The sequence below is a fragment of the Phaeodactylum tricornutum genome, chromosome 4, assembly GCF_000150955.2.
Source record: "Phaeodactylum tricornutum CCAP 1055/1 chromosome 4, whole genome shotgun sequence".
NCBI classification, from domain to species: domain Eukaryota; phylum Bacillariophyta; class Bacillariophyceae; order Surirellales; family Neidiaceae; genus Phaeodactylum; species Phaeodactylum tricornutum.
In genome coordinates, this window is record NC_011672.1 from 117,621 (window position 1) to 141,485 (window position 23,865).

Here is a 23,865-nt window from a genome sequence, read left to right on the forward strand (position 1 = left end):
CCACGGATACGGGAACATCGTCACTGGGAGGCAGAATATCCCGGAACCAACGGATGTAGGTAGACGAAAAATGTTTGACTTGGTCAATGGCTTGATTGGCACCCGTATCTCGTGATTCGTAAGGGCGATCGGCTGTCAAAACAAGCACGGGGACACCGTCCATTCCAGCCTCGACAATGGCGGGGTACAAATTCGAGACGGCGGTTCCACTCGACGTGATAATCGCTGCGGGGCGGTTGGATCCTCGTCCGTACCCCACGGCCCGAAATCCTGCCGCACGTTCATCGTGAACGCTCACGGCGTGTACGACACCCACATAGGTGCGGACGGCCTTGGCAATGGCCACGACCAACGGCGTTGACCGCGAGCCGGGGCAGACGTAGAATTTGGTTACGCCGTGACGTATAAGTTCTTCAATAAAGGCCGTGGCCCACGCCGCATTCGGAGTGGGGGCACTCGACAAGGTAATGGGAGATTGTGGAAAAACGGATGAAATAACCCCAAATTTGTAATTGATTTCGGCCCATTCGTTTTGCAGCGAACTGCCGGCTACGATACCACCACCGGCGTAAAGCGCGAGCGATGACTTTGAACCGTGGTGGGAGACCAAACCGGACCGGATGGCCACCATAATTTCGGTGGATTCACGGCCGATGTAGCCAATGGGTCCGGCGTAAAAGCCTCGGTCGAAGCCAATCGCTTCGTGATCACGAATAAACTGGCGAGATTCCTCCAGAGGAACACCACAGACTGCCGGTGTCGGATGCATCGTTGTCAGGAGACGTTCGGCCACGTCCCGAAGGTTGGCCGGGTCGGTCAATTCGGCGGTATATCCTTGACAAATGTGTTGCAAATGCAGTAAACGTCGGACAAAGAATCGCTTCTCATCCGTTTCGGACGGCGACTCCCATCGGACTAATCGGGCATCGGCCAGGTTCTGGAATGCCTTTTCAATGTAGCGACCGGTCAGGCGATTTTCGTGTCGATCTTTGGGAGACGCGAATAAATCTCGCAAGAGTTCGGCGTCCAGATCGGGGGTCGATCCCCGCGGTCGGGTCCCGGCCAGTGCTTCGGATCGAAGCGTGGTACCCGACACGCTGAACAATCGTTCCGGTGTGCAGCCAAAGAATTCTGTACCGACGCCAGCAACACGGCCACCGCCACTCGCAGCCGTACTCGTCCCGCTACTCCGTCGTCCAGGCCGCAACCAGAACAAATGTCCACCTTCGTGACCCCCGTATTTCCATCGCCGTAGGACGTGTAGGGCACTCCAGTCGTCGACGTTGACGTGCACGGTTTGTTTGCGTGCCAGGACGACTTTTTGGAGCGTGGCGTTGCCGGCCTCGGACGCCTGTTGCTGGCGCAACAAATCCAAGGCCTTGCCGACACTGCCTTCGTACAGTTCTTGTCCATCCATGGTACCGTAATTGGAATCCCGCGAAAGAACGGGTGGCAAGGTGGTGGGCGGTACCGGTGCGAGGCATCGATCGGTCAACCGGGACAGAACAGCCTGTCCGGTACGTGCGGATTCGGTCCAGGTACCATCGTTGGCGTGACGGAGTACGTGTACGGCCAAGGTGGTGACGGTCTGGTTCGTGTTGGGATCGGTGGTGGTCCGCAATTCGACGGCGGGCAGGAACCAAAAGGCTTGTCCGAAAGCGGACCATTCGTCGGCGACGGGGACGTGGGGGTCAAACCGGGCTCCTCCATATACGTGGGAGTCTTTCGGTAGTTGGGACCAGAGAGTATGATTCCACAAGTCGGCCGTGTCGTGAAAGGTGCGGACACTGCCCACACAGGAAGTTTCCAGGGTTTGTTCCTGATTGGCCAAGTAAAAGGCCACATCGTTGTCGCAATCGTGTTGGTGATCGTGGTCGTTCTCGCGTGTCCGGTGTTCCTGTTGGGCACTCAACCAACCCAGGGTATCGACGGGACTTTCCAGTGGCACTTGTATGCGCAGTAAGGTTTCGTCACGGTATCGTTCGAGGATGGCGTGGTCGACGTGCGTCGTGTTGCTATTGTACAATTTGTTGTTGTTGTTGTTGTTGTTGTTATTGTTGTTGTAGGCGGCGTGTTCGAGTTGGACCAGACGATCGAGCGCTTGTCGGAGGAGTCGCAATCCACGATGCAACGTGACGGTGGGACCGTTGTGGTGTTCATAGTCCTGGTGACTACTGCGGTAGACGATCCAGGGATGTAGAATGGCGTCTGGCGACACGGACGATGCCGCTCGATCGGGCGTCGCAACAACACCGTCGACGAGCGATTCCGAGTCCGTCCGCCATCCTTGTTGTCCCGTCGTTGCGGGTCGTACGAACAAACGACGGTTCTCCAGGAGTGTCTTCACTCGGGGGTAGATCGTCCGTCTCGATCCCGATGGCACCCAGGCTCCAACGCTGGGTATTGGGAACGACGCAAGGTATCCACAGATCCAACCCGCAATCCAGGCTTGGACGAGCCAACGGAGGAAGAGAGGAGTCTGGCGAGTCACTCCAGTGTGACTCTTACTACTCGTGTGGGTAGTGTCGACGTCAATATAGAGTCGTGCGTTCTGACGTGCGACCGACCGATGGGATGATTGCATCGTGCCGACGCGTCGGTACCGTATCCCGGACACGGTTTCTTCCGGCGCACTCGGTCAATGTCACTCGTCCGTTGGTGACCGATGGTACATGTCGTGAGTGTATGGTGACGGCAACTGTAAGTAGATGGGATGATTTTGTATATAGTGCGAGTCAATAGTGGTGTAGTGAGAGAGACCTTGTGTGACTTGTGAGAGAACCCGATTGGGTTGACGTGGACTATTATTGACCCCGATGGTCGACCTTTCTATTGCCATGGTGCGCGTATTGCCGAGCACAAACCCCCAGTTCACCCAAGTCCGTTCGGGCGGGTGCGGTCCATCCTTCCGTGGTAGGTAGCTAGCTAGCGTACACTACGCTCGTGGTTGAAGTTGGGCAGGGGTATCCCTGCCGTGGCAGAGAAATTTGGAACGTTAATGATGTGCAGTAGGAATAGGAATAGCATTCGCCCGCTAGCTAGGAACACCTAGAGGAATTCCCTTTCCGAAGAAGGACTGACAGAAAGACAGACCGAAGGACTGACAGTGACCGCCCGAACGGACGAACGAAAGGGCCTTTTTCCTCCACCCTACCCAAGGCCCTTTCGTACGGTGCGGACGCAGTCGCGCGCGTGGCACGGTAGGATCCGTCACGAACCCAACCCCAAACCAACCTTTTTCTCGCGAGAGAAAATTCGATCGAGTCTGCGATTCAACGGTTCTCGGCCGGTCGTTGTGGTCGTCGCGTGGCTGGCTTGGGCCATTTTCGGGGGGAGCGAGGTTCCCCGGAGAGACCGACAGACAATTAATTACTTGGTGAGCATATCCCGTAGTCGATAAGTGTAGTATGGCACACCGCAGCAACTGCGACGACGGTGAACACGGGCGACTGCCATCCATCCCTCCTTCCTACTACTGCTACTACTACGACTACTGCTACTGCTAGTTGTGACTGTTAGTCAGTCCCATCCGTCACTCCCCCCTGTATCCGACGGGCATCCCCTACAACATACACACTCTCGTTTCGTCCCAACCCAAACTTCGTACAACCACCACCATCACAGCACATTCACCAATCGGTCTTCGGAAACAAGGTTCCAACCGACCTCTCTTTCTGTGAGTCTCTCTGCCTGTATCAACAGTCCTCTTTGTTGCGTTGCGGGATCCCGACGTCGTAATTGACACAACCATATCAATCAGAACAAACAGCCTTTTTTGGAGGAGCCTGCCGTCGGATTTCATCGACCCGGGCAAAATCTCGGATTCCACCGCGGTTCCTCGTGTTTTGCTGTCGCCGCCGTGTTTTGCTGTCGATTGACAAGGACTGAGATTTCTCCGTGCACTTATATATATACACACATACATACACACTCCCAAATGCCGTGTCCGTCCCGATCGCCCGCATCGACGCGTCGGTCGCGCACGTGTTCCTTCGGAACTTCGGCGTCGTGTGAATTCTCCCCCCGACCCGTCCGACATCTCTTGTTCCTCGCGCTCCTCGCCTTTACGTACTACCGCAGTGAAGCGTTGGCTAGTAGTCGCCACGGTGGCGTCGTGGGGCCGCACCGACTCGCCCGACGACTCGACACACCCACGAGTCGCGACCCGGACCGTGTTGCGTGTGGGACGAGTTTTACTAGTACTAGTAGGAGTACTACTACTACTACACCCGTTCGACCACTACCGCACTCCTCCGATTGCCCTTTGCTCTCCGTGGCGGGAGTCGAGCCTCTACCGCCCTCACCGCCGCCGGGGTGACACCCGACGAGCCCAATCCGTTCGATACAAACAGCAACAACAACAATAATAACAACAAGTTACATCCGCAATCGGCGCGTGAAACCCTTCCTTTTCTAACCAAGAATGACAAGAACGGTCGGGTCCCCGCCAATGGCGCCACGGTCACCACCCTACCACTCGGAAGCGTCCACACGGTCAAGGCCTGCGACGACGACGTCGTGGCCGAGTACGTGGCCGAAACCAAACTACCCACCGATGTGGGACAATTCCAGTTGAGGGCCTACCGGGTACCTGGTGCTCCCCTCGGACAAGAACCCTGTGTTATTTACGCCAGAGATCAACCGCCCTTTGGCGACGCCGCCAACGGACTCGCCCAACACGTGCCCGTACGCATTCACGATCAGTGTCTCACGTCCGAAGTCTTTCGATCCCAACGGTACGTGACTTGACGAACGCATCCTTTTGCATACAATCCACTCGTTCTTACTCACACTCGCAAATTATGTCCCACACTCTCTCGTACTAGCTGTGATTGCAAAGAGCAGTTGCACATGGCCTTGCTGTACATTCAAAAACACGGCGGATGTATTATTTATCTACAACAGGAAGGTCGAGGCATTGGATTGGCCAACAAGGTGGCGGCATACGCCTTGCAGGACAATGGGCTGGACACGGTGGACGCCAATCTGCATTTGGGCTTCCCCGAAGACAGTCGCGAGTACGGTGTCGTCAAGGCCATTCTGCGAGACATGCAAATAGGTTCCATCCAACTCATGACTAACAATCCGCGCAAGGTAGAACGCATGGCTCGACTCGGTATCGTCGTTGACCGGACCCTACCCATGGTGGTTCCACAAACGAATCCGTACAACCACAAGTACATGGAAACCAAAAAAACGCGCATGAACCACGAAAATCTGGCTACTCTGCTCGCCCAGGACCCCAATTTACCACCGGCCGTGACCCAGGCCAACGCCATCATGGCACCCCGCAAGCACCTGGCCGATCAATATATTAACAACGGCACGGAAATGACGGCCAACGCGGTACAAGTATCGCTCATGGTGGAAGACGAGGCCGACGGAGCGACCGACGTGCAAACTCGGCCGCACGAACAAGGCGTCCGCGCGGCCGAGGACGGGTACTGCTTCGGGAAACAGTCCGTGATAGACGCCATTGCGTCTATGAAACGCGGTGAAATGGTCGTCGTCGTTGACGATATGGATCGGGAAAACGAGGGCGATTTCATCATGGCGGCGGATCAGTGCACGGAACTAGACATGGCACGGATTGTACGCTACTCCTCGGGCGTCGTGTGCATCGCCATGGAAGGCTCACGACTGGAAGAACTAAAGTTACCGCCCATGGTAACAAACAACCAAGATCCCAAAGGCACGGCCTTTTCCGTAACGGTGGATGCGACCAAAAAGCACGGTATCACCACCGGCATTAGTGCGTCGGATCGGGCCACGACCATCAATCTATTGGCGAATCCCTCCACGGCGGCGATCGATTTTCATCGACCCGGACACATTTTTCCGTTGCGGGCGCAAGAAGGTGGCGTGTTGGCGCGGGACGGACACACCGAGGCCGCGGTAGACCTATCGCGACTAGCGGGACGGAGTCCGGCGGGGGTTCTTTGTGAAATTGTCTCGGAAGACAATCCGACGGAAATGATGCGACTACCGGAAATTAGACGTTTTTGTAAGCGCCACGGGTTCGTGCTGACCAGTATTGTGGACATAGCACAGTACAGAAGAGAGACGGAGCAGCAAGCACATCAATAAAAGTGGATGTCAGTTCAAATCGCTGTTTCAATGGCACGTGGCTATTGTGCGGAATCGGGAAAATCGGGATTGTGGTCAATAATCTGGGTCCCGCCATTGCTTACTTAACTAACAGTACGAAAGCATGTTGATTATATAGCTTTGTTGCAATATGCGAAAATGGCATGGCGCACAAGTGCATTACAAGGATTGTGATGGTTGGTCTCGGAGTAAGAAGTTACCCTTCCATCTGTCCGGTACCCGAAACTAATATCAACGCTCGTATTTCGCGTATTTTGATGTTGTTGATAGGTAATACAATAAACAAGGCAAACAATACTAGTTTTTGAGCAACTCGGAGTGTACACGTCTAGGGAGCAAGTGGGTAGCGATTGCTAATAGTTAATACGGTATTTATACCGACTTGCTTCACTGTAAAATGATGAACTGTACTTGGACAATTTATTATTGGAGACCATTTGAAGGCGGTCTTTCTCTTCAGTCAGTCAAATAGTCCTACCGCACGTTTAGAATTGCTTGTCCCCTGACCAAATTCCACGTTCGATCCAACCAATTGAAAAACACTGTGAGACATTGAGAAGCGTATTTCGCTCCCAGGCAACGCAAAATCCAGGCTTTACATAGATTGGAATTAGCTCAATTTCGGCGTTGCCGAACCGTGACGCATTCGGTCTTTTTAAACGTTTCTCTACATAAACAGCACGCAAAGACCGCATGATTGATTTGCTTGAAAGGCGCTTTACCACTTGCCTCTTGCTCAGCATAGTGGATTGAAATATGAGCACTTTTTTCAATATGTAAGGACGTCAACAGATAATTATCCGAACCATCATAACCAGCGAACCTGCTCCACTTATAATATCGGTTTCTTCCTCCGACGATCCGAAAGGAAACTACTCCGGTCAGGACCAAATTTTGACGAGCCTTCATATAAACAGTATTCGTACTTTTATACATGATTTAATTACGTCAGCACCTATATATGTCGTTTTTCTTGATTTAGGAGGACGGGATTCATCGTGAGGACACGCCTCGACCTAGACAATGAATGGCATCATTTCTACAAGCTTCTTCCCAAGACCATAGTGGTATTAACATTGGAATAAGGGTCGCTAGTTTCGCGATAAACTCAAAACCCATAAGTCTAACACACTCGTTATCTATCGTTTCCGTAGATGAGTGCGTCAGTTGAAGGTTGGATCTGCGGCTATTCATTAAGCCAAAAGGATGTACTCGCCAACGCTGTAGGAAGATAAGGTGCACTGGCTGCTCCCACCAAAAACCACTACTTGACGCAAAAAGTCGCTCTTCACCAGTGCAAACATCGAAACCTGAGAAGCAACATCATTTGCTTTTCCCGTTAGACTTTACGAGGCCCAACCCTAAACTGAACAATTTGAGAAATAAAGAACGGGGTTTCCCTAGTTATCAGGTCCGAAATGTTACCGTCCAGTATGAGTCCGTCATCAAAAGAAGCTGTGGAATACATCACCACCCATGATGTGGTGTTTGGGAGAGGGAGAGGATACGAAAAGCATCCAGGAAACGTGCGATTTCACGAAATCCTTGAAAGCTACATGGACCAATACATGGCTGCAAAAACACGAGCGCAGAAGGTTGCTATCTCTGTCTCAATAATTTCTAGCGTCAGTATGTCGGGACGCTTTCTAAGATATGATGGCACTCCCCAAGGATGGGTTCCAGCCCATGGGGACTCTGTCTGCAATAAGGTAAGCCAAGCTCTTCGGCATCGTGCAAGAATAAAGAAGAAAGAAGCACAATATGAGAAAACGTATAGGGCTACTCTTAATTGCGACAAATCGCTAGCTGACCGACAGACAAATGTAATGCCGGATATATATGAATGCAGTCGACCGGGAATTGAGTTTCCATCAAACAACAGAGCTAAGCTGGTCGAGCACCAGCACGGCCTTTCGCCCATTCCTTTTCACGATAGTGCAACAATCGACACAATTGGGCTAGACCAAGTAACATTTGATGACATTGACCTACTGAACAGAATCCTATTCAATAGCACTCCCTGCAGCACTAACTTCGAGTTTCAAGCTTCCCGCGACTTTCCCCCCAGCTGGTATCCAACAATCAAGTCAAAGCAACATTCCAATGTATGGCGACATGACAATTTCAGCTATTCTGTGGCCATCGATCCTTCTGAGATCAGAGCGCGGTATATGTTTGGTTGCGATTTCAATTCATTTTGCCACAAGCCAATCACTCAGTTGTCGATAATGACCGAAGATATGAACAGTTGTAGTCATTTGCAGACCTTACAACATCAGCAGGCTTTTCCAGATTTGAACCCAGAGCTCAAATTACAAACAAAAGAGCGCCTGCGCTCGCCATCGAGCTCAATTGAAGAACATGAAATTCATTGCCATCCAAAGCTTGGCGATCATCCAGCCGAAGTCGAATTAACTTCTATCGAGGAGGATCTCGATGAGCTTTTTCAAGAATCATGGAATTTATTCGACTTTGACTCTTGCTTGTAAATTTGTTGACCGTCTTCGCGGATCCTGGCTTTTGCCAACAAAGAGTCAGGAGATTTAGTCATAGATATTCGTAAGATGGCTCTTTGTGCCATACAACAACAATGGCAGAAGTTCATTAAAACAATACTACGGGCTTTCCAAAATCTGAAATGGCTGGATCTTAACTTATGTTCCCCACAACACTTTGACTACAGTTGCATTTTCCTTTTGAAAAACAACATAGTTGACGGTAATATCGCTTCCAATATTAAAGTTACAGTGAACATGTTTGCCGTGAACTTCCATTCAAAACGCAACATTATGTCCGGATTCTTCACCATACTGGAAGGCGATTAGCGTAACTGTAATTTTATTTATTTGAAAGTAAGGCCTCTAATTATCATATATTGGTCATCCTGTATGTTTCGTCAGCCAGTGAATGCATCATGGATCAATTTGAGAAAAAAAGATTGTATTCATAGTTAATTAGATTAATTCACTGAAGCATTCCCTTTGATTCTTTTCTGTCCCGATAATTCGATGCCTAGCTGTAAGAAGTTATTTCAAACCCAATTTATGCATATACGCGCAAATATACAATATAGATTTGATTTGAAAACACAGAGCTGTGCCTGAGCTGGGATCTTTGAGTGGAAAAACAACCGGTCATTTGGTTCGACTTCTGAGGTTGACTTTCATAAGAAATTGAATGCCTTAAATATAAGGTATTGATTAATGGGATAATTTTTAAAATTGCTTATGAAAAAGAACATACATTAAATAAAGAATGGATAAGCGGAAAGAAACAAGACAGTAAACATATCTAGGTGATCTTTTTCTCATCAGAAAATCCATTCCGCAAATGCGAGAGCACTGACATGAAAGCTCAGAAAGCTTCGACCTGAAACTGAGGGAGAATTTCCTTTATTTCGAATTAATAAATTGCACACTCAAAGTCACAGCTCTATGAAACTTATTTACTGCTACTTATGCCGTGCTTGTTCGAGATTCTGTATAAATTTCAAAGGCTCTTGTTCTCATAATCTGTCCAATATGAAAAGTCTGCTTTATTTATGGTGGCAAATCACAAAGTGTGACTGAGGAGTCATTGCATAATCTTTGTTGGTAAATTCCAAATATGTTACCTCGGCTCCAGAGTTATCTTCTCTTTCTTCCTTGGCCAGCCATTCGAGACGCTGTAGTACATGTAAGCAAAACTCTTTGATGGTTAGTATGAGAAGTCGGGATGCTCCAAAATATGGACCAACGAAAAAAATAAGATAGCGCGAATAAGATAAAGAAATCGTACTTGAGAAGAAACTTCATGACTTCTAGGGGAAACGAAAATCAAACGCCTAGCGTAAAAAATTGAATCATAAACAGTAAAGCAAAGCATGTTTCGTCGCTGCCCAACGCATGACAAACAAGGTCAAGATCTTTGCATAGTCGAGACAAAGAGGTTTCAAGGCATGATTGTACCGCGACAAGATCAAGCTGTGCAACCGACGACTCATGATGTGATATTTGGCAGAGGTCGGCGGTATGACAACCATCCCGGTAATGTGCAATTCCATCACATTGTTAAGAATTACATATACCAATATGCGATGGCAGCGAATCGGGCCGAGAAAAATGCTGTTGCGGAGTCCATCGTCAACAACGTTTGTGTGACTGGGCGCTTTCTGAAGTATGACGAATGTTGTGATGGTTGGATTATAGCCGATCCAGATTCTACCTGGAAAAAGGTAAGACAAGCTCTACGATATCGCGGAAAAGGCTTTACAACACAAAGGAGATACGAAATAATAAACTTCACAGCCTCCGATCTTGAGAATCTTCAAACCGTATCGCAAACAAACGCAAAGGAAAGGGAAAGTACAAACACGGCCCGTCCCGCAGTCTCACAAAATACAGGCGATGCATACATAAGCGACCTTTTGTCTGACTCCTTTGTTGGCAATTCAGTATACTATTCTTCATCTACTGGGAGGGCATATGGAGAAACAAAAGGGGAAATGGAATTGTGCCAAGGAACCCCTGTGATTGTAGAAGAGCGGGGTGCAACGAGCAGTTTCAGTTGTGACACTGCAGAAGACAAATATACCAATAAGGACAAGTTCTTGAGTGGAGCACCCCCCAATAAGCGTCTGCGTTTCGAGGTTGACGACGATTACCAGCAGTCGTCATGTAAATATAGATGTCCATCATGCAATTGGAATCAAGAACTCTCGAAGGCTTACCCAGGAATCAGCCTCGAGCCTACCCCGACAGTCCGCTGGCAGCAGTCCACTACATTGAATCCTCCTGCAGATATTCTCGATGAAGTTGACTTTCTCGACTTTGACATATCAATGTGGAAAGCGACGGAAGAAGCCTTGACCGTTGGCGACTCAGAGGGGCTACTTTGCCCAGAGGATGACTCGGACCTGAAGACAGCAACCTCGCATTGGTATCCTTTTACAGCTGTCCATACTGACTTGGCTGACCAATCTCCTTGCGAACATCTTTTGACGGACGAAGAAATTCTCCGTGCCATTGATTGTGATTGCGCAGAAAACGTCCAAAATGTTTGGGAGAGTGAGACAGGCTAGCTAGCATTATCGTTGTTACTTCTGATAGGCTCAGCATCTTCCAAGAGCCTTCTGGACCAGCAGTTTGTGACAAATCCGCTGCACCGTTTGATAGTCGAAGAAGCGTCACATATACCGGCCATATTCGGTCCACCCACAAACCTTATGGAGCTATTTATTCACCACCAGCTACCCTATCTTCTAGAACTAGGAAAACTATCCGTAGCTTTGTTAATGTAACTAAAAAGTATGTGACAGTGAGGCATTTTGAAAGAGGGAAATTGTTCCCCTCGTTTGACAACATAACCAAGAAAGTGGGTCATTTGTGAGAAAAATTGCAACCGAGAGGCATCATGATCATGTATTGATGAACACAAAACGACGACGGTGAAGATCAGCATTAAGGAAAACGATGAACTACGAAGATTATGAGGCTATAATGCACTACAATATTCGTAGGGGCTGTGAGGCTTGAGGCGTGTGTGTGTCAGATGTGAGTTGACTTTTAGCAGTAGGCGATGGAACTTCTGGTGTGTCGTTGTCTCAACATCATGTTCTCTTCCTTTCATACCTTGCCTTCAATAATTCGCCACAGCTACCATACGTTATTAATGTAAGTGTCATGGTAAACATACTCCTTTGCGTTGAGGGGGTAGATAATCCTGCCAACAATCATCCTACTTATATTTAGTATTTCAACTTAACAACTCTTCTTTACACGACAACCACGAGTCCATATGCCATGCATCACAAAAGTTATTATACCTTTTGCACACGCAGCAGTTCCCGAATGTTGCTAGAGCCGTTGTCATATATTTTTACCGTTTCCACCAGCAAATCGAGCGACTGCGCCGTCATCCGAAAAGTATCGACGCCACCACCGACGCCAAAGTAATATCGCTTACTCGCCACCAGACCAACGCCGGAGTTAGGTTTCAGGTGTCGACTAAACCATTGTGCAGTCTCACGTGCAGTTATCTCTGAATAAAGCGTCTCAGCTGCCAAAATTAAATCGAAATGGCCATCCTTGGGTAGTGGCAGATCCCCTGCATCTGCGTTTGTCAACTGCCGCGACAAGTTCATCCAATCCCCGGCACCGAGGAGAACACTTTCGCCCACGCGCTTAAGGTCGGCATCGGACGCTTTGATGGTTTCATTCGATACTTGCTGAACAATGTTGATGAACATGTTTGAAATAGTCACGTCTTTGAGCACATAGTCGTTGTAGTCAGTAAATATGATTTTAAAAGCCTCATCGTCATTGAAATCTGCTCTGCGGGATGCCCGTAAGCTTTCCCGTAGTAAATAGCACGCCGGCAAACCATGGCCACATCCGAGCTCGATTGCGAATTGGTTCGGATCCAGTCGAATCTCCTGAGTTGCAAGGTAGCGAACTAGGTCGATACTACATTCCCACACTTTCATGCCGCCTTCGTAAACACCCGGCTCTATGTCTGTGTTCTGCCAGGTGTCTATCTGACTCTCAAAGCCTAAGTTGATGCCAGTAGTTTCCCTCTGATCAACGAATGACGACGAATGATGATCTACTCGACGTACAGGTGCCAAACATTTCAAGGTATGCAGCACTTCGTTTGCGACCGTGTCATCATCATCGCTCTTATCATTCGATGGCCAAGGAATCTCGTCAAACACAATTTCTTCCTGCGATCGATCCAAAAGAAGCTCTGTGACATTTTTGATCCACACCAAAGGACGACGTTCACTGTCAGTATCTTGGCACAGCTCCGTGGAATGAGACGTGTGGTTTGACTCAGGAAAGGGTGCTCTATCATCTGACGACAAAAAGTCGAACGAAAACCCTCCAGTGGTTCCTTTTGCGGCCCTACTCGCCATCGTCCTTCGCTCTGCTGAGCTGATTTTTCTATGTCTGGAATTGATGAGGCGGTGGATCCAAAAACGATTCCGACCGCCGTGAAAAGTACCTCACGGCCAATAGGCTCGAACAAGGAGTGTGCGCTTTTCTTCCGCCGCGAGAATGTTCACATTTCCAAAAAGGATATGGTGATGATTTTCGCTATGGTCGAATACATGGGTGTAAGGGTGGCCAGACGCCTGATGGCAAAACAATCAAAAGCGACGACCGGAACCACAACACTGTTTCATGGAAACGAATTCAACCAACACAAATCGAGGCTTCTAGAAGGTTCTAACAGCAACATGCAACTTGTAACGAAAAGATGTTCCCTCAGAAAATGGATTGCTCCCCATTTTTCGCCCTGTCAATCTCAGTTGCAGAAAACGAGAATTATTTATTCCAAAATCGTCGAAAAGAATCGAGTTGTACTGTCACAAGAACACAGAGTCGACAATGGGATTTTGCAGCAAGACCAAAGGATTCATGGGATGCAAGCAATGACACGAGCCGCCCTAAATCTCTTTCTGTGGAAATCCCTATAACGGGTGCTGAAAGAAGATCGGTCGCCAGCGACTCCGTATCGGCGTCCCATTTCCTATCGACAAAACCATCTGCTGAGCGCCATCTGACCTCGCCACTGCAAGGATCCCAGCTTTTGACGCTTTTGGAGCAAGGTTACACGAACAGTCTGGCCCAATCACTAGCACGTACCCACCAGCAGGACCTCGCTAAGCGCATTTGGATTGTTGATAATTCAGGTAGTATGCAGAACAACGACGGATGCCGGATGGTAGAAAATAGCACAGCTGTGCACGGTGAGATGCAAGCATGTACACGATGGGAAGAACTTTCGGACTGTGTGGAGTATCATATTCGTTTGGCAGCTCTGTTAGAGGCGCCTGCTCACTTTCGATACTTGAACGGCCCTTCGGGTGACTCCGAAAGTGCGGTTCACCAGTATTTTAGTATTGCCGACGCATCAGACAAACCCAACAGCAAGAACCTGGAAGAAACAATGATGGCCGCGCTTACCTGTTTGGGTCAAGCAACACCGAGCGGCTGCACACCTCTTACAGCACACCTAGAAAGTATCTACCTGCAAGTAATGTCACTTAATGAGCAAGGTAAGGCGTTTTCGGGAAAGATTCGTCGACCCGAAAACCGCGTAGTAGTTGTTCTGGCAACAGACGGTTTCCCCACTGACCCCCGTGGCTACGGAGGACACTCGGCACAAGAAGAGTTTTTGAAGTGCCTCAGTCGCTTTCGAAGTCTTCCAGTACAATTTGTGTTTCGACTTTGTACAAATGAGAAGGATATAGTGAAATTCTACCAAAAGTTTGCTCAAGACCTTGATTTTCTTGAGATTGTGGTACTCGAAGATTTCCAGTCCGAATCCCGAAAGGTACGGGACAGCAATCCGTGGTTGAATTATGCACTACCCTTGCATCGCATGCGAGAGTCAGGTTACGCCAACCCGCTACTAAATGTTCTGTCTCAGCGAATGTTGACAAGCAGCGAAATGCGAGATTTCGCTGAGCTCCTGTTTGTGCACGGGACCACTGGCCAGCAGTGTTCTATACCACAACCCTCTACCAACTGGAACTCGTTTTGGGATGAAACAAAGCGACTCCTAGCCAAAGAAAAACTTGCGCGGAATCCGCTCGAACCATACCCAAAGCCATGGATTCATTTGAACCAATTATACCGTGAGTACCATGCTAAACGACGAAAAAATAGAGACCGGAGCGACAAAAGCAGCAGTTGCATCGTTTTGTAAATGGTAGAAGACATTCTTCGCCATTATAGCTGGACAACTTCAATTTCATTCCAAAAATGTCTTCGCATTTCACAGTACATGGAACATTCATTGTTACCCGAACGTCAAAGGGCGATAAACTTACATAGTTATTCGTAGCACCGATGTCGTTTTTAAGCCAGCCGCAATAAGTCAATCACGGTGTCACGGGAACGTTTTTCGTCCCGTTGACAGGAAGTCGAAGGAATCCGAAGAGATGCATTTCCAAACTATTGTTGCCGAGACCATCATCCGTGGCTACGAACCCATTCTTAATTACGACGGAGGCGCTATCGACGCAATACCGCAAGTCAAAGCTCGTCTCTGGGGAAAGTGCGAAACGCATACGCATAAATCGAGAAAGGTTTCTTGAACGCGTCATTCGGTAGCTGGAAACCGTCACCTATTGCCTTTTTGACTGTGAAACCTGCATGAGAACGGTGACTATCACAGAATCATGGGATGAGACTTACCGACATCTCTTGCCAGTCTGGATGAATCAACAATCCTTATTGCTGGTGGCTATCGTAACAATCTTATTTGCCTTTCTACTGCCTTGGACAATCTCGCACCGACCGAGGCCTAAAATGGATTCCGACGGCGCCAGCACGAATCAGTACTCTCCACAGTCGTTCAATAGCAGGATGACTGCCGTGGTTCCTTTTGTGGTCCTTCAACAACCCGACTGGGCCACTCTACACCGCACAGTGCAGGCATTTCGCCAAGAATCGCAGGCAGCCTTACAAGGGCTCAGTCGTGACTTGCAGGTTGCCTTGGCTACCGAGCAAGAATATCGCCAAGTATTGCAGGAGAGCACTGAATCCGACTCCGGTACTCTGGCCGATTCTCTCCAAAATCGTATCGATCGGCTATCGATACTCTTGGAACACAACGCCAAACTTCTCGGTACCTTGCTCCAACCGTTTCCAACGATCCGCGTTTTGCCTAGTGCCAACCGAGAGGGGCAAGTCGGTACAGTGAACTCCCCAAACCCCAATGATACAATCGATCACACCTTCTCCCGGGCACACACCTTCCCCATTCCCCGCGGAGCGGCAGCATTCTTTGAGTCCTCTTCTCCGCAGCAGCCGTACGATTCGGGTGCCCAGATATTGGCACACATTGTCCGCGATTGGAGTGACGCAGGGCGTCCCATTCAGGCTTCTCTGTACGATTGGTGCGTCGAACAAGTACTGGCCTACCGCACGAGGACCCCATCGTTGCATCCAACCGTCCGCCAGGCACAGCACGATTCGACTCGACCAGCAGACCGGATCCTGGTTCCGGGTGCAGGGTTGGGACGCCTGGCGTGGGAACTCGCCGCGTTGCCAACGCCGTCGGGAAACAATAGTGCGGAGCATCGTGCTGTGTATGTGGAAGCAGTGGAATGTTCCGTATCCATGGCGGCCACCGCCGCAATGATCTTGCCCCATACGTATCGACACAAGTTGGACGAATCTGTTACTACTACACCTGGTGGCTGGAGTGGACGGGCCGCCGCGCATTGGACGGCCTACCCCTACGTCGTGGATGCCTTTTCTAACGAAGTCGATAGCGAACGACGGTATCGAGCCGTGCATTTTCCTTCCGTGGATCAATCCGAGAAGGCGTACGAAACCGGTGTCGATGTGGGCGCCGAGTCGTCCGACCGGTACCGACGGAGTCGCCATCTTGACTCCCGGAACAATCTGTCGTATACGATAGCGGACTTTACGACCTACCGAGGGTTGACGGAAACCAGTGGAGCGTACCGGTTCGTTGTAACATGTTTTTTCCTCGATACCGCCACGAACGTGTACGACTACGTGGCGACGATTCGGCACGTGTTGGAAGGACCATCCCGAGACCGCGATATGGCACTCGATGATGAGCGTTGTGGTGGTGACGGTGACGGCGGCCTGTGGATCAACGTGGGTCCGTTGCAGTGGCACCGCAATGCGGTATTGCATCCGAGTGCGAACGAGCTGCGTAGTATTGTGGAACGCATGGGCTTTACTATTCTGTATTGGAAAGTGGACGCAGCACCCGTGGAATACCGCGACGAAGTTGTTGGAACGAGAGGTCCGAAGGAGGAACCGCGATCCACTCATTACGATGCCTATTGTCCGTTGCGCTTCGTCGCACGGCGCAATTAGAATACGAACGCGTAAAAGCGTATCCTCTAGACACTAACTACTTGCGATGGAATTTAGACCAACACACACACACATATATTCCTAGAGTAGTCGTATTCCATGCCAACACAACGAAACCGTGCCATTTCTAGATTGATAGTTTGTTGGTGTGTGTGTGTGTTTTACTTGGTACCGGCGGCAGCACGGGCACGTTGCTGTGCGTTGACGGCCTTGATGTCCTCACGCTTTTGCAAAGCGCGCTTGTGGGAACCCAAACGACGCTTGGCGAACTTGTAAATGCGCTTGTCAGCCGAAGCTCCGCCCGTCTTGATCATATCAAGAATACGGCGTTCGTACGGAGCCAGTCCAACGACTTCCCGGGCAATGGCGCGCGTCAAAGCCGTGCGTTTACCCAATTTCTGTTATCCAACAAAGAAACAAAAATACACGTGTGAGAATAAAAAGAGTGACTCCCAACGTAACTAAGCTCCCAACCATACACATCCCGTTCTCGGGTGTCGGCAACAAGCGTAAAACAGAGTTGGGGAACCGTGGAGACGTCGCGCTTTCGACGGATCTATCGGTACCACAGATCTTCCTTGTACGGCTAGCGGAAGCTCCTCTTCCTCACACACACACAAGGACAGCACATGTCCAACACTGTGCAAAAGGTACTTACACCCTTGCGGGAACTAGGCTTGGGCTTGAGATCTCTCTGCTCGGTGACGTGACCCGAGTTGGCTCCTTTGGCGTATCCTGTTCGTGCCATGGTTAGAATGCAATGTAAGATAGGAACGGTACACACACGAGTGCAATGATGATGGGACGGAGACCGTGAAGGAAAGAGACTGGGCCGTTCCTTTGGTGGTGGTGCACGGGGAAGGCAGGCAGGCAGGGGCGTGGGGTGGGGACTGCGGGAAGGACACCGACCTTTCCCAAAGAAACTAAAGTAGTTCCTTCGTCTCGTAGAAATTACGTGCTTTTGGGGGACATGGCAGGGATTTACCACTTACCCCTATTACTTGCGTCTACACGCGATGCGACTACGGATACGCAATCCACCCCGAGACGCCAACACCCCAAACCCATCCCCCCTCCCCAAACCACATCCAACCGCAGCTCCCACCCTCTGTACTGACGACTCGCACAACAGCATCCCCATCTCGGTTTGTCGTTGTCGTCGTTCTTCTTTGAATCGTTCAGGTGAGACCACATCAAGTGTGTGTAATTGATGTATTGGTCTGTTATATTGTGTATAGATAGACATTGAGTACTCCGCTAATCACACGTCAGGAGAGCGTACGACACGCGAGGGGAAAGGAAGGTAAAAAGTCTTGTGAGCGAAGGAACCATTGGAAAACGCCCACGGGAATAGCAACACTCGTGTCAGTACACTGTCGAATTGGAACTCGTTAGCCTATTTCATTGTATGCTTGGATTCCCCCCTTAGTTAAACGCCCTTTATTTTCTCACCATCCTCTCTTGGTTTATTCTTTTCTCTCAACAGTTGTACGGTTCCGTGTCGTAATCTCGACGCCACCACACCCTTACACGTATACATATAACACACACACAGACAATGCCGGATTCCCGTTGGACCCGCGATGGCACCCGCCACGCCTACAACACGACCTCGAACAAATACCGGGCCGTCCGGACTCCCGGTGGAGTGCTGAAAGGACAGCGCATTGGCAAAACGAGCAAGGGAGTCAAGTGCTGCGATTGCAAGAATACCCTCGCCGGTATTAAGCACTTGCCCTCCGGATCCATCCGTCGTACCAAGAAGCGGGAACGTACCGTCAGTCGGGCCTACGGTGGAGCCGCCTGTCACGGATGCGTCCGTCAACGCATCCTGCGCGCGTTCCTACTGGAAGAACAAAAGGCCGTCAAGAAAGTATTGGCCGAGCGAAAGAAGTAAACTTACAACACTACTAGTAACGCAAAAAGGACGTGAGCTTGGACAGACTAGTAGGAGCGTCTTGTGGATTGCCCACCTAATGTGAAACAACCAAACTTTTAATCCTGTTTCATCTGCCGTACGTTCGGAACATCCATACACATTCTTTCTAGTAATGTCGAACTACGTAGCTTGGGTTATGCATTCGTTTCACAATATACTTTGTGTTGGCAACTCACAGTCAATGTAGATGAAGTAGCATACGGTGAGGATTCGACACGTAGCTCGCAAAGGCTAGATGAAACCGGGCCAGTGTGGCTCCGTCCAAGATACGGTGATCGCCGGCCCAAGATACGTGGAGAATATTCGTGGCGACTACCGTATTCTTGTCCGAGGGGTTGGCGCCGTCGTCGTCGTCCTCCACAAACCGCGGTACGCGCTGAATCCGCCCCAAAGCTCCCATGGCCACCAAGGGTGGCACCAATACCGGTTTCAATGTTTGACCCACATTCATACTGCCAATATTGGAAAGCGTAAACGTAGGAGTCGTCAAATCGTCTGCATGGAGACGGGATTCGGTCGCGGCGGCTTTTAGCCGATTCAGTTCGATTTGCAGCTCCAGCAGCGAACGTTGCTCGCAGCCGCGAACAACCGGCACCACGAGACCCCGAGGAGTGGCCATGGCCACTCCCAAGTCGTGTCGAGGCAGCAGCCGGACCTGGAAGTTTTGTAGAAACGCGTCGGTGTCGCCTTCGATCCGACTGTTGAGCATGGGGTATTCGCCCAATGCGAGACTGCACGCCTTTAGAAAAAACGCGAGTAAGGATATTTGTACCTCGTCGGGTCCCTGACGTGCAGCGTTAATTTGCCTACGACAGGCAAGCAGCTGGTCGACGACAATTTCGTCGCCCAGACCCATGTGCGGAATTTGCAACGACGCCGTCATCGTTTGTGCCATGAGACGATGGTAACCTTTGAGGGCAACAACTTCTCCGGCGGTGTCGTTGTCAACCAGTCCTTGTTGACGATTTTTAAGGGATGCTTCTTGCCCAGCAACCGTCTGGCCAACAGCTGCGCTGGCGGTACGTTCGATCAAGGACGCATCAGTAGTCGTTTGGCGAGGGGCCTTCCATTCTCCTGTTTCTTGATCCTGTTGCTGCACTCCCACTTCTCGTAGATAGGTCAGTACATCCGTTTTGAGCAGCCGACCGCGCGGCCCGGTGCCGCGTATACCCGACAAATCTAGATTGTGTTCGTGTCCCAGTCGGCGTACCGCCGGGGAAGCTTGGAATTTCGAGTCCCCGCGTACCGTGCTGCCTTTGTCGTCGTCCGACCGGAGATGGTTTTCCGAATTGTGCGAGATGCTGCTTCCCTCCGACAACGAATCCAGCGGAGGATAACGTTGCTGGACTGGTTGTCTTCGGGCCTTTTGAGGCCACGCTTGGAGACCATGTCACTGCCGGTCGGGTGCAGGTACAGAAGGGCCTCCCCTACACGAATCATATCACCGACGTTGCCTTCCAATGATGCCACCAAGCCGTCGTACCGAGAGGTAATTTCCACGGTCGCCTTGTCCGACTGAACTTCGCAAATCTTGTCAAACTGCTGTACGCGATCCCCCGCGTTCACGTACCACTGCAGCAATTCCACTTCCGCAATGCCTTCGCCGATGTCTGCGAGTAAAAAGGGCACGGATGATTTGTTTTGGTCTGGGATTTGTTGCGATTGTGTGTCTGTATTGGTGTTGACCACGGCGGTGGAGAAACCCGACACCAGCATGTTTGAATGACATTGGTTGCGGGCAAAAGAACCTCGGAGGTACCAACAGGTGTTACTCGTAGGCAGAGAGTTATCCCAGCAGTGATGTTGGTTCCGCTCCGAGAGACGGTTTGCGGAGGAGGCGCTCGCCTTCATTTTCGTTCGAGCCGAGGAGTCCAAAGGGCGCACGGCCGAATTTGATCGCCACGCCAAGGAATGAGGCCATCTTGGCCAGACGTTTACCAAAAAAGACTTTGGTGGGATCATTTTGAAGAAGTATGTTGTTGTTGTTTACGCGAGTCGAACGTACACTATTCGAAACCGGGTCGCGTATCGATTGCCATTGTTCTCGTTGCGAAGGTCATTCACCGGACTTGACAGGGTTCGTGTCGTCGATTCTCGGTGCAGAATTCGCCACCATTTTGGTCGTGTTCGATAAGTGTCCGGGGGACGACGCGTTCGCTTGAAATGTCCAACGTCGGACAGCAGCTTCTCAAGAAGTTGGAAAAAGAAGATCCGGCCCAAAGTCATATAATACAAGACAACTCGTCATTCCAAACGGTCAGTAAGTGATGCCTGAACCGACTAGCATCTCTACGTTTGGGCGTTTCAAAATCCTTCGGACCGCGCGAATGGGGGTATACACTATACATGTCCATTTACGAGTAAGATTTTCTCTGAAATAAGTTTCTTCCTTTAACGGCTCGAAGCTATATTTTTGTGAGGACCACTCAATAAATATTTCCGGGCCGATCGTTTTTTCGTTTCGCCCGTCGCGCGCATGATAGGGAATAATGCCAGCCTCGCAGGCACTTGCTGTCGGCCGGCCAGGAAAATGCCTCGGATTGCTCGGTTTGTTGCACAACTTCCAAAAGTCATAGCGTCAGAAAGTCGGGAATGGTAGTACAATAATAGACACCACAAACGCTCCGCATCAACCTGTGTGGAAAGGACCACAAAGAGACAACAAGATCACAGCGAAATAGTCACCGAACGCACAGGAGACATGTCGAGACATTCAGTGCCAGCTTCAATCGCAACGTACCAAAAAAGGTCTTCAGCTCGCAAGTCTGAGCCAGTACTTCCCCGAAGTTTCACACTTCATCGCGACTACGATTCTCCACTCGGCTGCGAAGATGCAACCGAAGTCGAGAAACGCTATAGACAAAATAACGTTCACCCTTCTACCCTACATGGGCATCAAACTGAGCGTCAAATTTCACCAAACGCCGTTGTCAATCGTGACACCACCTCTATTTCGTCTTCTCAGGAATCGCTGAAAAAGGCGGAAGAATGGCGCAGACCAGGCAAAACATTTCGGAATCGCATCATTGCCGAAGATGAGAAAAAAGAAGGCGGACTAGCAAATTTAAGTATCTCTCGAGTCAAACCAGCAAGCATCATTCGTTACTACGATGTGGCCAATCAGGTACGGTTTGAACGAGCGAGGGTAGGCCTTATATTTTGCATCGCGCTTCTGAATAACCACAGTCTCCTTTTGTTACTCACACTTCCTAAATTGATGCAGGTTTTGGATCAGTTTGTCAATCATCCGATTGCAAACCGTGCAGAGTTGGAAAAAGCCTACCTTTTGGGTACCCGTCTGGTCAAATTTTTGTCCACCGTCTTGCCTACCCACCCTGACTATATGCTGGGAGCGACAGCACTAGAGCGGGATCAATCTCATGAGCAGCTCTTACAGTTGATTCAGTTTTTGGACCAAATGGCTCGTATCATTGATGAACAAGAGCATTCCGCGTACATTTCGCGAGTCTTGGAGCAGCACCAACGGAAGACTCCCTTTCAGGAGTCCACCTGGTCGCAGGAAAAAGCCGGAAGCTACGGAACTGATTTGACTCCCAAGCATGCACCAAAAAAGGATACATCCGCGTGGATGGCGCATTCCTTTGGAGAGGAAGACCGTGGGCTTTCCCCTCCAGTACACAGAAATCCGGCGAGCGTAATGGAATACACCGAGCGGAGCTCGAGGGAATCGTTACCTTCTTATACCGAGCATCAAATGCAACGTCCCTCGCACCGCAAAGATAGCTCTTTTGGAACAACTGCGACCATGTCTCTTTCCCGAAGCAGTGTTGACGCCAACTCGGCGATAGATCCTACCGATTGGCCTGTACCCGATTTCCGACAGCATAGCCCACCGCCGCGAAATCAGCCTAGGCATGCGCTGGAACGGGCTACCGATGGAAGTTGTCCAGCACAAGGGTATTTATGCAAGAGAAGGCCAGGAATGCGGGCCTTGGTCGACGAAGGGGATCCGAAACCTTCTCCTTCGCGAGGTCGTACAAGTGGCCGGCACAAGCAAGAAGTCGCGAAAGATGGCTGGCCGGCTTGGGATATTCCCAATGTGGAGCAGCGACCTAAGGGGATCCTTCACAAGTCAAATGAGAAAAGCTCTTACCGCAGCGCACAAATGCTCCATACGAGACAGCATTGGAACGGGAGCTCGATCGAGGCTCAGAATGTGCCAACCTCTATACACCTGGTAGATTTTACGCACGTCCGCGACGAAACGAGAGGAACGACCAAGAACATCCCTCAAATGGGAAACAAAAATGAGCAGGTCTCAACGGCACAACGATTACAGCAGCAAGAACGAACGCTGATGGCCAAACACCATGAGCGTTTCTTCGAATCTATACCTCGAACGTCTCAGATGGGAGATTACGCCGACTTCGTAGACTGGATGGATTCGAAACAGCGACCAGGCAAGTCTCTCCATTCTAAGAAAAGCGGAAAGCAAGAAGGCTCTCTAGCGAACGAGTCGCTGCAGTTCGCCTACATGAATGACAACAACAAAGGCGAAGCGACAATGGGCTTGAGCAAACGAGAACGTGTTTTTCAGCCTTTCCGCAATTGCGTGAAATTTCTACTTGAACCGTAGTCGTGCAAAGTGACTGCAAGACGAATTGTTCCAGCCTGGTATGTTTCGAATTATCCACTCATGGGGAGTAAGCAATTTTTTCGAATCTAAAAGCAAGGTCACAAGGAAGGAAAACGGAGAATAATTGCAACGGATTATCGTCTTCCGCTTTGTAGAAACTAAAATGTATAATGTTAGCATAGCATGTCCAACGATTTTTGAGCTTTTTGTTTGCGTTTGTGCTTCTATTGTTCCCATTCTGATCGAGTCAGCCTTTCGCAGTCAAATTCGGACTTGGGAGAAACCTCGAGTGAACTGTGGCTTGTGCATCTTGCTACATCGTTGCTTGTCAAAACAATTTCCTATCTTGTAGCGCAAGGAATGCATGGAGAAGGCTA

At 50.0% G+C, this 23,865-nt stretch overlaps 11 protein-coding genes across 11 annotated transcripts; 8 read left to right on the forward strand and 3 right to left on the reverse strand.

The window, feature by feature from the left end:
• Positions 1-4,677: 4,677 nt before the first annotated feature.
• PHATRDRAFT_10882 (predicted protein) lies at positions 4,678-5,211 on the forward strand (the record flags this gene model as incomplete). The annotated part of the gene is made up of 2 exons (XM_002178131.1): positions 4,678-4,736; positions 4,827-5,211. Coding segments are annotated over 2 exons (444 nt in total), but the record flags the coding sequence as incomplete, so codon positions are not given.
• A 261-nt stretch (positions 5,212-5,472) lies between these two features.
• On the forward strand, positions 5,473-6,054 carry PHATRDRAFT_6454 (predicted protein; the record flags this gene model as incomplete). Its single annotated transcript, XM_002178132.1, has 1 exon — positions 5,473-6,054. A coding segment is annotated over one exon (582 nt), but the record flags the coding sequence as incomplete, so codon positions are not given.
• A 1,340-nt stretch (positions 6,055-7,394) lies between these two features.
• On the forward strand, positions 7,395-8,736 carry PHATRDRAFT_44285 (predicted protein). Its single transcript, XM_002178133.1, has one exon. The coding sequence runs from the start codon at positions 7,527-7,529 to the stop codon at positions 8,595-8,597; it is 1,071 nt and encodes a 356-aa protein (XP_002178169.1). The 5' UTR covers positions 7,395-7,526; the 3' UTR covers positions 8,598-8,736.
• Positions 8,737-9,963: 1,227 nt separating this feature from the next.
• PHATRDRAFT_44286 (predicted protein) lies at positions 9,964-11,167 on the forward strand (the record flags this gene model as incomplete). The annotated part of the gene is made up of 1 exon (XM_002178134.1): positions 9,964-11,167. The coding sequence occupies exon 1, from the start codon at positions 9,971-9,973 to the stop codon at positions 11,165-11,167; it is 1,197 nt and encodes a 398-aa protein (XP_002178170.1). The 5' UTR covers positions 9,964-9,970.
• Positions 11,168-11,905: 738 nt separating this feature from the next.
• On the reverse strand, positions 11,906-13,000 carry PHATRDRAFT_44287 (predicted protein; the record flags this gene model as incomplete). Its single annotated transcript, XM_002178397.1, has 1 exon — positions 11,906-13,000. The coding sequence occupies one exon, from the start codon at positions 12,998-13,000 to the stop codon at positions 11,906-11,908; it is 1,095 nt and encodes a 364-aa protein (XP_002178433.1).
• Positions 13,001-13,273: 273 nt separating this feature from the next.
• On the forward strand, positions 13,274-14,937 carry PHATRDRAFT_44288 (predicted protein). Its single transcript, XM_002178135.1, has one exon. The coding sequence runs from the start codon at positions 13,345-13,347 to the stop codon at positions 14,797-14,799; it is 1,455 nt and encodes a 484-aa protein (XP_002178171.1). The 5' UTR covers positions 13,274-13,344; the 3' UTR covers positions 14,800-14,937.
• Positions 14,938-15,404: 467 nt separating this feature from the next.
• Positions 15,405-16,952, forward strand: PHATRDRAFT_33692 (predicted protein; the record flags this gene model as incomplete). The annotated part of the gene is made up of 1 exon (XM_002178136.1): positions 15,405-16,952. The coding sequence occupies one exon, from the start codon at positions 15,405-15,407 to the stop codon at positions 16,950-16,952; it is 1,548 nt and encodes a 515-aa protein (XP_002178172.1).
• Positions 16,953-16,998: 46 nt separating this feature from the next.
• On the reverse strand, positions 16,999-17,764 carry PHATRDRAFT_18859 (predicted protein). Its single transcript, XM_002178398.1, has 2 exons — positions 17,611-17,764; positions 16,999-17,350 (listed from the first exon to the last, which is right to left on the reverse strand). Exons 1-2 carry the CDS (start codon positions 17,698-17,700, stop codon positions 17,114-17,116), a joined length of 327 nt encoding a protein of 108 aa, XP_002178434.1. The 5' UTR covers positions 17,701-17,764; the 3' UTR covers positions 16,999-17,113.
• Positions 17,765-18,089: 325 nt separating this feature from the next.
• PHATRDRAFT_44291 (predicted protein) lies at positions 18,090-18,958 on the forward strand. Its single transcript, XM_002178137.1, has 2 exons — positions 18,090-18,134; positions 18,439-18,958. The coding sequence occupies exon 2, from the start codon at positions 18,511-18,513 to the stop codon at positions 18,847-18,849; it is 339 nt and encodes a 112-aa protein (XP_002178173.1). The 5' UTR covers positions 18,090-18,134; positions 18,439-18,510; the 3' UTR covers positions 18,850-18,958.
• On the reverse strand, positions 18,931-20,857 carry DHLTA_4 (dihydrolipoamide acetyl transferase). The gene is made up of 3 exons (XM_002178399.1): positions 20,306-20,857; positions 19,915-20,195; positions 18,931-19,818 (listed from the first exon to the last, which is right to left on the reverse strand). Exons 1-3 carry the CDS (start codon positions 20,851-20,853, stop codon positions 19,070-19,072), a joined length of 1,578 nt encoding a protein of 525 aa, XP_002178435.1. The 5' UTR covers positions 20,854-20,857; the 3' UTR covers positions 18,931-19,069.
• A 735-nt stretch (positions 20,858-21,592) lies between these two features.
• PHATRDRAFT_44293 (predicted protein) lies at positions 21,593-23,488 on the forward strand (the record flags this gene model as incomplete). The annotated part of the gene is made up of 2 exons (XM_002178138.1): positions 21,593-22,015; positions 22,115-23,488. The coding sequence occupies 2 exons, from the start codon at positions 21,593-21,595 to the stop codon at positions 23,486-23,488; spliced, it is 1,797 nt and encodes a 598-aa protein (XP_002178174.1).
• Between the last annotated feature and the right edge of the window lie 377 nt (positions 23,489-23,865).

Excerpts from the sequence above, each read along its gene's own strand:
- PHATRDRAFT_44285 (XM_002178133.1), top strand. The coding sequence starts at position 7,527 with ATGTTACCGTCCAGTATGAGTCCGTCATCAAAAGAAGCTGTGGAATAC.
- PHATRDRAFT_44288 (XM_002178135.1), top strand. The coding sequence starts at position 13,345 with ATGTTCCCTCAGAAAATGGATTGCTCCCCATTTTTCGCCCTGTCAATC.
- PHATRDRAFT_18859 (XM_002178398.1), bottom strand. The coding sequence starts at position 17,700 with ATGGCACGAACAGGATACGCCAAAGGAGCCAACTCGGGTCACGTCACC. Across the intron at positions 17,351-17,610 it reads AGCCTAGTTCCCGCAAGGGT|AAATTGGGTAAACGCACGGC; the intron begins GTAAGTACCTTT and ends GTTGGATAACAG.
- PHATRDRAFT_44291 (XM_002178137.1), top strand. The coding sequence starts at position 18,511 with ATGCCGGATTCCCGTTGGACCCGCGATGGCACCCGCCACGCCTACAAC.
- DHLTA_4 (XM_002178399.1), bottom strand. The coding sequence starts at position 20,853 with ATGATCCCACCAAAGTCTTTTTTGGTAAACGTCTGGCCAAGATGGCCT. Across the intron at positions 20,196-20,305 it reads CGTGTAGGGGAGGCCCTTCT|CAGCATCTCGCACAATTCGG; the intron begins GTACCTGCACCC and ends GTCGGAGGGAAG. Across the intron at positions 19,819-19,914 it reads TGATGCGTCCTTGATCGAAC|AAGTTGTTGCCCTCAAAGGT; the intron begins GTACCGCCAGCG and ends ACACCGCCGGAG.